We start from the raw sequence: 10,897 nt of genomic DNA, 5'->3' as shown, positions 1-10,897 counted from the left end.
GGGGGGGGGGGGGGCTCGCGGGCGCATGCGCTGTGGGCGCGCATGCGCACAAGTTGCTCACAAGCTGTCAAGTTTGACATGGAACAGCAAATGGCGCCCAGGCCCCGTGCCCCTGACATGACAGCGCCATGATGCGCGCTACAGACCACCAAACAGAATTGACATTTAAAAGATAAAAAGCAAGGTTATTTTATTTATAGCAATGTTGCAACAACAGCCTTCTTTGCCAACCTGAGAGCTTCTGTAGAGGGAAAAGACAGGAGCTGGAGTTTTTAAAGGCAAAAACCACAATTGTCTCAACTCTGAGGATTTTCTGTTATCATATTTGTTTTGTTTTCTGAGCAAGCAAGTGGTTAAGGATGATTACAGAAGCATTATGAGCATCTGGCTAATATTTTAGGATAGCAATTACAAAATAAGGGAAGGTGAGCCCAGTGGCTCTGAGATCAGTCTCCTCTTCACATTGCTGTCGAGATTCAACCACTGACATGACTGACCTTAGGGTCATGATCTAGACAACTTATGAGTAACAACCCTTAAGCTAAGGATAAGGTCCTGCTGACGCCTAGGTTTTTCTTTTTATAACATCGTAACTGAGTTTGAAATGGAGCTACTTTTTAACCATTACAGTACATACCCAAAATTTCCATCTTTTGCAGAACATTATTTTTTATTTATTTATTTTAATTTATTTCTTTATTAATTAATTAAAGATTTCTGTCTCTTCCCCACCGCCGCCTCCCCTTTCCCTCCCCCTCCCCAATCAAGTCCCCCTCCCTCATCAGCCCAAAGAGCAATCAGGGTTCCNATCCAGGTCTAGTAAGGTGAGCATCCAAACTGCCTAGGCTCCCACAAAACCAATAGGTGCAGTAGGATCAAAAACCCATTGCCATTGTTCTTGGAGTCTCAGTAGTCCTCATTGTCCGCTATGTTCAGCGAGACCGGTTTTAACCCAGGCTTTTTCAGACCCGGGCCAGCTGGCCTTGGTGAGTCCCCGATAGGACATCCCCATTGTCTCAGTATGTGGGTGCCCCCCTCGCGGTTCTGAGTTCCTTGCTCGTGCTCTCTCTCCTGGTGCTCCTGATTTGGACCTTGAGATTTCAGTCTGGTGCTCCAATGTGGGTCTCTGTCTCTGTCTCCTTTCATCGCCTGATAAAGGTTAATATTCAAGAGGATGCCTATATGTTTTTCTTGCAGAACATTATTAAAATTATTAGAAAACTGGCCTACCAGGATCAGCGACACTAAAGAGGGCAGCAGTTCTGACAGGTAATAATCAAGGGGTTTGGAGTCTAGAAAATAGTTCCTACTAAAAGCTCAGGACTAGAAGTAATTTAAGATATTCAAGACATATTAGCTGTGTGACAGCGACTCTAAACGCCACTTAGTATGCTTTGTTTTGGAGACCTATATGGCTTTGGGACTGGCCTGGACTAGGGTAACAGAAAATGAAGACAGGATGAGACAGGAAAGGTTGAGATGGTGTAGGCTGTGTGCTCTGACAGAGATGCCCTAGCAATAGCCAGGAAACTGAAGCTTGCTTATTATAACCAACACCAAGGAAAGATGCAGGTTAGCTAATCTTAGAAGCGTGTTTCCATAAGAGAGTGGTCTCAGGCTGTAGTTAGCCAGTTGTTTTAGATAAAAGTCAATGTTTGTAAGTGTTGTGTATAGACTAGGGGAAGGCCTTGCCATTCATTTGGGTCTGAAGTATTGTGTTCCTAGACATGTTGGTGCTCGTATCAATGATACACACGCATACAAAGGTACACTTGCTCAGCACACTTTGCATTCTAGTATATAAAACTAACTGCCCTTTATGGGATGATAAAGCCAACACCCAAGAGAGTCATAGCATTCTGTGATTCAATATCCTAATATTTTCTAATTGCACTAAAAAAATAAACAACCAAGGCAGGCATGGTGGCACATGCCTTTAATCCTAGCACTAGGGAGGCAGAAGAAGGCAAATCTCTGAGTTTAACACCACCCTGGTCTACAGAGTGAGTTCTAGGTCAATCAGGGCTACATACATGGTGAGACCCTGACTCAAAATAAAACAAAAAAGTGATAATATAAAAAAATCATTTACGAGCTAATCCTGGTGGCACACACTCAGGGAGCAGAGACAGACACATCTCTCTATGAGTTTGAGGTCAACCTGGTATACACAGCAAATTCAAGCCCAGTCATAGCTACATACTGAGATTTAATTTATACACACATACTCTGTGTGTGTGTGTGTGTGCACTTTGGAACAATGGCTCGGTAATTAGGAGCACACAGTGCTCTTACAGAGGACCTGAGTTTGGTTTTCAAAACTCATGTCAGGCTGCTCACAACCACCTGTATCTCCAGCTCCAGAGGGCCCCATGCCCTCTTCTGGCCACCAAGGGCAACAACACATGTATAGCACTCATTAACATGCATATATATGCATATATGTAAATTTTTAAGTTAAAATTTTAAAAAATTACACTTAAAAACGGAACGAACAAAGATTCCCCCTTTTAAAAAACTGTTCCAATAGAACTATTAAAATATTCACACCAGAGATGACCACTCAGGCGCAGTTTATAGCCAAGTGAAAGTCTTTATCTGTCTGGGACACACTCGGGTATTTGAGACCCAAGTGTAGTTCTTAGTGTTTAGGGTAAGGGATTTTTTTTTTTTTTTTTTTTGTGGCAAAAACAACATCCTGGTATCTTGCTCAGGGCTTCAGGGGAAGGTTTTTCACAAGCAAACAGTTTAACAGAAGCTAAGGAAAGCAGTTATCTGGATGGGGTTCTACACAAGCAGTTCAACAGAAGCAAAGATAAGCAGTTACCTTGGGCATTGTGAGTCGGGTAATTTTCCATAGTGCTTCCCACCAAGGTGATCAAGTTCTAGTCAAATCTAAAATGGTCTGAGACTACAAGATGGAGAAACCTCTTCACTGTCTTGCCCTGTCTCATTATAAACAGTGGGTTAAAATAGCCCTTTGTATTGGATAATAAGTAGAACAGGGTCCACTGACGACACGATGTGTGGCTCATCAAGTGTGGCCTCCTCTTCTCCATCAAGGTTGCATTGTCATCTATTTTAATTTCTCCACTTACTGCAGGGAAATTTCCTTCAGTGTCCAGGCTAACGACTTCAGCCTGTTTTCCTTTTGCTTCCCTTTTTCCTTTTATTTGTACATTTTAAAAAGTACATTCATTCATTGTACACACATGTGTGTGGCACACAGGTGTGCTCACATGGCAGGAATCAGTTCTCTTTTCACCAAGTGGCTTGGCCCATTTGGGGACACAGAGCATGTTGTAATAGTGGTAGCGATAGGGATTATATTCAGGCCTTCGGAGTTGCTTTTATATTTATTTTGTGGGCACCTGTATGAGTGTGCACATGCAACAGAGGGTGTGTGCAGGTCAGAAGACAGCTTGTAGGAGTTGGTTGCCACTGTCCACCATGTGGGTCCTAGGGATTGAACTCAGGTCCTCGGGCTTGGCATTAAGTGTCTTTACCTGTTGGATTATCTCTCCAGCCCATAAAATCTATTTTCTAAAAATACAAGGTAATGTGCTAGCCCTTGGTCTTGCCTTTTGAACTTGGCAGGCCTGATGCAAGAAGACACTTTAAAAAAAAAACTTTCTTAATACATTTGTTTTGTTTTGTTTTCTTCCGAACATACTTTCTCCAATTTATTTGCCCCCTTTACCTCCCCTTCTTTATTAATCATCTGACCATACCTCTCTATTGTGTCCTGTATTAATTTGGTCAATAGAATACTCCCTCAAGCTCCAGTCACATTTTAAAAATGTTATTTATTTGTTTTTATGTTTGCATGAGTGTTCTGACTTCATGTACATCTGTGCACCACTTTCATGTCTGTGTCTGAGGAGGCCAGATGAGGGTATCAGATGTACCGGGACTGGAGTTACAAATGCTTATGAGCGGGGGCTGGAGAGATGGTTCAGAGGTTAAGAGCACTGATTGCTCTTCCAGAGGTCCTGAGTTCAATTCCCAGCAACCACATGGTGGTTCACAACCATCTATAATGAGATTGTGCCCTCTTCTGGCATATAAACATACATGGAAGGAATGTTGTATACATAATAAATAAATAAATCTTTTAAAAAAAACAAATGCTTATGAGCCACTGTGTAAATGCTGAGAATTGAACCCTGATCCTCTGGAAGAACAGCCAATGCTTTCACCACTAAGCCATCACCCCAGCCCATTTTTTCACATTTTTCTTAACAAATCAATTTTTATTCTAAAAAACTCAAACAATAAATTTGCCTGAGGGCAGTGGGATTTGAAGCATGTCTCTGTATTCATCCCCCATAGGGCAAAACACAAGACTCAGAAGGAGGTAGAGGGGCAGGAAATAGAAGGGTCTGGGGTCAATAAAACCTTCATTTGGCTCCCTAGTCTGGGAGACTGTTGTGGAATATTCCTTTACACTACGTGTAGATGTGTCACTGTGATTGGTTTAACAAAAAGCTAAGATAGGCAGAGGGTATGGGGAGAACTAATGGACTGAGAGGACTCAGAGAAAAAAATGGGGAGTCACCAGTCAGATGCAGAGGAAGCAGGATGGGCAAAATGGAGACAAAGCAACAAGCACGTTACTTACATAACATACATAACAAACATAAATTAGAAATATATATTTCTTTTAAATATATAATATATAAATTTCTTTTAAATATATATATATATATATTTCTTTTAAATCAATTTAAATTAAAAGAATTGGTTAAAAACAAGCCTAAGCTAAGGCCGAGCTTTCATAATTAATAATGCATCCGTGTCATTTTTTGTGGGCCGGCAGACCAAAGACAAATCTGTCTACAGGAGACAGTCAATTTGGCAGAAGCGCTTTCTCTTTCTCCACGCGTGGTGGGTACCCAGCATCCATGTGACAGCTCACAACCATCCGTATAACTCCAGTTCCAGGATATTGGATGCCCTATCCTGGCCTCTGTAGGTGCTATACATGTATAGCATGTACGTATGCACATACATACATACACACCAAGCACCTAAGCACGTAATATAAAAATAAATAATAATGTTTTTAAACTTCAACCTTTTTACTTCTTTTGTATGTGTACATATGTGTACGCCCAAGTAAATGAATTCCAGGAGATTAGAGGACATTTCACCCACATCAGCTCAATTCTTCCGTAACATGGGTCCCAGAATCAAATGCACATCTTCGGACTTGGTAGCAGGTACTTACCTATACTGGCTGATACATCTCACTGGCCCTTAAATGCCGGGCTGGCAAGATGGCTCAATGGGTAAAGGTTCTTACCACTGTAGGCAGATGTTTCCTGTCTCAGAGCTGCTCAGTCCCAAATACCCAGCAGTCACTTCCCAAACTACCACACAGAGGCTTAATATTATTTATAAATGCTCAAACAGTAGCCCAGGCGCGCGCACACACTCCCGCGTGCACATGCACGCCTGAGTGCCCGGATGTCTGGAGGTTTGATGACGTGTTACTAGAGTCAGCCTCATCTCCCTCTGACTCTGCCCATTTTCCTCTCTGTATGTTCAGTTTGGCTTCCCCGCCTAGTCATAGTCTGCCTTACTATAGGCCAAATTAGCTTTATTATCAACCAATGAGAGTGATACATAATCACAGCCTACAGAAGGATTATCCCACAGCAACAGACTTATTTTTAAAACTTAAATTTGGGGCTAGTGACATTGCACTGTGGTTAAAAGCACTGGCTGCTCTTCCGGAGGACCCAGGTTCAATTTCCAGCCCCACATGGTAACTAACAACCACCAGTAACTTCAGTCCAAGGGAATCTGATGCCCTCTCTGGCCTGCCAGGCACTACAGGCACATGGTGCACATACATATATACACGCAGGCAAAATACTTTTACATGTAATAAACAAATAAGAATTTAAAGTCTCAGTGTGTATGTGTGTGTGTGTGTGGACAGGTGTCATCACAGTTTGACTTCAGGTGGTTTCCTCTATTGGCTTTCCACCATTAAAAAACTAAACTACAGGGCTGGAGAGATGGCTTAGAGGTTAAGAGCAGTGATTGATCTTCCAGAGACCCTGAGTTCAATTCCCAGCCACCACGTGGTGGCTCACAGCCATCTGTAATGAAATCTGGTGCCCTCTTCTGGCCTGCAGGCAGACATGCAGACGGAACACTGTAAACAAAATAAATAAATCTCTAAAGAGAGAGAGAGAGAGAGAGAGAGAGAGAGAGAGAGAGGAATTTGTGTTTTTTAATTTTTTATTAATTATTTATTAAAGATTTCTGTCTCTTCCCCACCGCCGCCTCCCATTTCCCTCCTCCCCCCTCAAGTCCCCCTCCCTCATCAGCCCAAAGAGCAATCAGGGTTCCCTGCCCTGTGGGAAGTCCAAGGACCACCCACCTCCATCCAGGTCTAGTAAGGTGAGCATCCAAACTGCCTAGGCTCCCACATAACCAATAGGTGCAGTAGGATCAAAAACCCATTGCCATTGTTCTTGGGGTCTCAGTAGTCCTCATTGTCCGCTATGTTCAGCGAGTCCTGTTTTAACCCAGGCTTTTTCAGACCCAGGCCAGCTGGCCTTGGTGAGTTCCCGATAGAACATCCCCATTGTCTCAGTGTGTGGGTGCACCCCTCGCGGTCCTGAGTGAGAGAGAGGAATTTGAAATTAATTTAAAAAAAAAAAAACCCTAAACTACATTTATTTATGATTTGTGTGCTGAGGGTTGGGTGTCTTGTCAGCTCATGTAAAGGTCAGAGAAGAACCTGTGGGAGCTAGCTCCCTCCCTTCACAACGCTTGGGGCATCCCACTATGGTCATCGGGCTTGACTGCAAGCCTCTTTACCTTCTCTAAGCCATCTTGCTGGCCCTCTTCACTCTTTCAAAAAAAATACATTTATTTATGTATTGTGGGGGGGGCATACTGAGTCATTAGTCCCCATCTTATAAAAACATTTATTTTTGTGTATTGTATACAGGTTTCTGTGTGGTGGCACATATAAGGAACAGTGCTTGTCTGGAGGTCTGTGGAGATCTGCACACAAGAAGAGGGCACTGAGCCCTTGGAGCTGGAGTTCAGGCAGTTGTTAACTACTCTGGGAGTAGTTGTTAACTACTCTGGGAGAGTAGTAAGCACTCTTTTAACTACTGAACGATCTAGTCTCTTCGTCCCTCTTGTTTTTGAGGCAGGGTATCTCGTGTTCATTGCTCTGTGTATCCCAGTTCAGATGGCCTCTGAGCTTCTAGGGTATTCTCCTGCGTCCACCTCCCATCTCCCTAGAGAACTGTTGGGGTTCACACACTGCCACAAAGTTTTGCCATGGGGTTCCCGTGATCCATACTGAGATCTCCTGGCTTGAATTGCAGACAGTCGTACCCACCAAGCCATCTGCCAGGGCTTTATTCTTTCAGACAGGGTCTCTCATTGTGCTGGAAGCTCATCATTTTGGCCAGGCTGACTGGCCAATGATCTCCCAGCCTTCCTGCTCCCACAAAGCTGAAGGTTACATGCACGTGCAATCATGGCCAACTTTTCTACGTCAGGTCCTCAGGCTTTCACAGCAAGTACTCTTCCCTGCTGAATCATCTCTTCGGCCCCTGTTGTATTTGTTTCTCTGAATTTTTTCATTTTGTCTGCCTTCTCTACAATAGCCTCTTTTCTTTCCTATTTAACTGATTCTTCTGCGCATCTCTTACATATTATTTCCTGTGTCCTCAAGCCCTGTTTCTAGTAAACTGCTCGTATACCTCAGTTATGCTACATACACTCTTTACTACAGTCTATCCTAGTCTATCCTGTGAGTCCACGGGGCTCTCGAGATGGTTCAGCAGTTAAGCGGCCTTCCTAGCCACACAGGGAACCCACATATGAACTCTTGCTGCCCCTAATTCCAGTTTCAGGGAGCCAGTGTCCTCTTATGGCTTTCAAAGGCACTACACACATACATGATGCCCATACACTCTGTGTGTGTGTCTCTCTCTGTCTCTCTCTGTCTCTCACACACACACACCCCAAATAAATAGTAAGAAAAAGTGATCTTGCCAGGCGGTGATGATGCACGCCTTTTATCCCAGCACTTGGGAGATGGGGGCAAGCAAAACTGAATTTGAGGCCAGCCTGGTCTACAGAGTGAGTTTCCAGGACAGCTAGGACTGTTACACAGAGAAACCTTGTCTTAAAAAAAAAAAGAAAAAGAAAAAGTGATCTTATGTCTGTGGAGTCCTAGGTTGTGTTTCAATTCTTTTTTCCCCTTGGGCATTCCAGCCAGTTGCTCTTCCACGGAACCGTATTCCCCTCAGTCCCAGGACTAGGTTCTTATTTTTCTCTATTACATTTTATTTACTTTATTCTCAGTGTGTACTTGAAGATGGGAGTCAACTCTGTCCCTCCACTATGTGGGTCCAATTCAGGTAGTCAGGTCTGGCAGTAGGTGCCTCCACCCACTGAGACATGTCACCAGCCCAAGAGATTAGGTTAATGCTGAGACCAACCTCATTTGTCGCTACTATTCAGTATACAGTTCCAGAAGTTGCGGCCTGTGTCTACTGTATTCATTGCTATTATCCCCTGTCCTAAACACAGTGCTTAAGAACCTCTGTTCAGTCAGGCGGTGGTGGCTCACACCTTTAATGCCAGCTCTTGGGAGGCAGAGGCAGGCAGATCTCTGTGAGTTTGAGGACAGCCTGGTCTACAGAGTGAGTTCCAGAACAGCCAGGGCTACACAAAGAGATCCTCTCTCAAAAAGCCAAAGAGGGACAAAAAAAGAATGTCTGTTCAAAGAAAATCTTTAAATGAATATCTTTAAATATGAATAAAGCCCAATTTAACTCAATTTATACATTCATCTGTTTCCTGATCTCAACCCAATTTGAATTACACAAATGTATGTGTAATCCTCATCTTCCCATTACCTACAGAATATAACTTCAAATTCCTCGGTGTGGACTCAAAGCTTTGGTCTAAATCCCCTTTCTTAGAACTCTCTCATCAATTTCTTAACTATATGCCAAGCACTAAGCTAGTTCCCAAACAATTTTGACTACAAGTACACTAATTTTAACAATGTGTGATTAGTTCTAATTTTAACAAGGTGTGATTAGTTCTATTGGAGTCTAAGAGAACACCGATAGTTTCAGATTATGGATTATAAAACATTAGGCCTTTTACCATCTCCAAGTTCACAAATTCAGTTAAGTGTAACATCCAATTTAGTGGCCATCTATACATTTCAAGCACAAGTAGCCACATGAGGCTAATACCTATTATACTGGACAGTATCTATCATATTTCATCAGCTGTGGAAATGGGGGTTACCTATAGGTGCTCCAAAGGAAGCATGGACCACTTTCCAAAGATTGCAAGGTACACTTTCAAAGTGATCAAGGACCAACTCAAACCCTCCAATGTGCATTTTAAAACAACACTTGCTCCAACAACATAATGCATCAAAGTAATTTCTACACTATTACATAATATAGAAATATGATATAATAAATATGTCCAGTTCTTGGCTTCATCACAACTTTGGTTCCCCCAAGTACATCTTAGCTTTTTTTCGTGACTTCTCCCATCCACACAACTTATGACACAGGGCTCTGAAATACTCACCAGTTAGGTACCTATTTCAAGGCTAAAAACATCCAGATAATACCTATCTTGAAACCTTTCATCCAGGGCCCTATTCCATCGCCTGCCTTCTCTGCCACTTTCCTAAAAGAAAAAAAGATTCCAAAAGATTTTTAACAAACAACAAAATATTTATTTTGCGACTGGGAATTACGGAAAACCTAAATAATGGGAACTGAACTCTCCTCCTCAGGGTCTTTTTGGAAATCAGAAGGACCTCCCTCTGCTTCAGCTCGATGCTTTCCAAGTTTAGCAATCACTTCTTTGGCTGGATTGAAGACGCCATTGGTCTGCTGATCACAGACATAGCAACGAGATGTGGTGCGGAAATGCTGCAGTGCACATCTCTCGCAGAAATAATGCCTACACTTGGTGACAACTGGGTTTTGGAAGGTCTGGCGACAGATGAAACACTTGAATGGTATTTCCTCATCATCTCTTCCCACTTCGTAGTTTTCGTCCTCATAGACACCATAGCGACCCTCATCAAGCTCACGTTCGATCTGCCACCCGTGCTTGTAATCTGAACGGTCATGGAGGAATTTGCAGCTGTCTCCGAAGCCGCAGAAGCCAGTCTCCTTGTAGTCCTTGCAGATGTCGGGCTGGTAATCCCAGCGCACGGTGGCACGTAGATGCTCGGGAGCTCGGATGGGACCTTTCCTCACCATCCCGGAGGAGGCATTGCCCATGGACGTATCTTTGGGTTTCACGTATTTCTGATAATTATTGATTCCCCGATAGATCTTGTCATCTTCCTTACCTCTCAGCTCCTCCTGGATCTTCTGGCTCCGTTCAAAGATGGATTGTGCATCGCGCTCCTTCTCAGTGTCCAGTTCATAGACAGCGGTAGCCCCCATATCCTCGGGCCCCACGGGTTTTGCCGAACGGGTCGACTTGTAGACCACGCCGAGACCCTCCTGTACATTCTCGTCCTCGCTACTCAAGCCGCTGTAGTTCGTCTTCTGTTTACCGCTACCACGCGTCTTCTGGATCATCGGATTGTGGGTTGCCTGCTTCTTCTCCGGTCGAACCACAGCGCTGCTTTCGTCGCTGCTGCTGCCACTGTCCCCGGACCCTGCATCACAGAGCGGGCGCTTTCGGCGCCCCGCCGCCCCTTTCCGCCCAGGCTTTTTGAAGAGGAAGGTGCACACCTGGCCGGCCGAATTCCCCGGAGAAAGTTGTTCTGCCATTTGAGATCGTCAAGCTCTAAAACGGCCGCGGCGTACAGGACCGCTCCGCGTCGTCAGACTTCGTGGTCTCCGCTTCGGTGAGTTGGATC

At 43.9% G+C, this 10,897-nt stretch overlaps 1 protein-coding gene across 1 annotated transcript; it reads right to left on the bottom strand.

The window, feature by feature from the left end:
* Positions 1 to 9,735: 9,735 nt before the first annotated feature.
* Rnf113a (ring finger protein 113A) lies at positions 9,736 to 10,891 on the bottom strand. Its single transcript, XM_050121892.1, has one exon. The coding sequence runs from the start codon at positions 10,806 to 10,808 to the stop codon at positions 9,780 to 9,782; it is 1,029 nt and encodes a 342-aa protein (XP_049977849.1). The 5' UTR covers positions 10,809 to 10,891; the 3' UTR covers positions 9,736 to 9,779.
* Between the last annotated feature and the right edge of the window lie 6 nt (positions 10,892 to 10,897).

The sequence above is a fragment of the Alexandromys fortis genome, unplaced genomic scaffold, assembly GCF_014885135.2.
Source record: "Alexandromys fortis isolate MF-2015 unplaced genomic scaffold, M_Fortis_MF-2015_v1.1 scaffold_189, whole genome shotgun sequence".
In the NCBI taxonomy this organism is placed as follows: Eukaryota; Metazoa; Chordata; class Mammalia; order Rodentia; family Cricetidae; genus Alexandromys; species Alexandromys fortis.
Note: the sequence above shows the minus strand (reverse complement) of the source record. Positions and strands in the feature narration are given on the sequence as shown.

Bases quoted from the DNA above. Each gene is read 5' to 3' on its own strand.
- Rnf113a (XM_050121892.1), bottom strand. From the start codon at position 10,808: ATGGCAGAACAACTTTCTCCGGGGAATTCGGCCGGCCAGGTGTGCACC.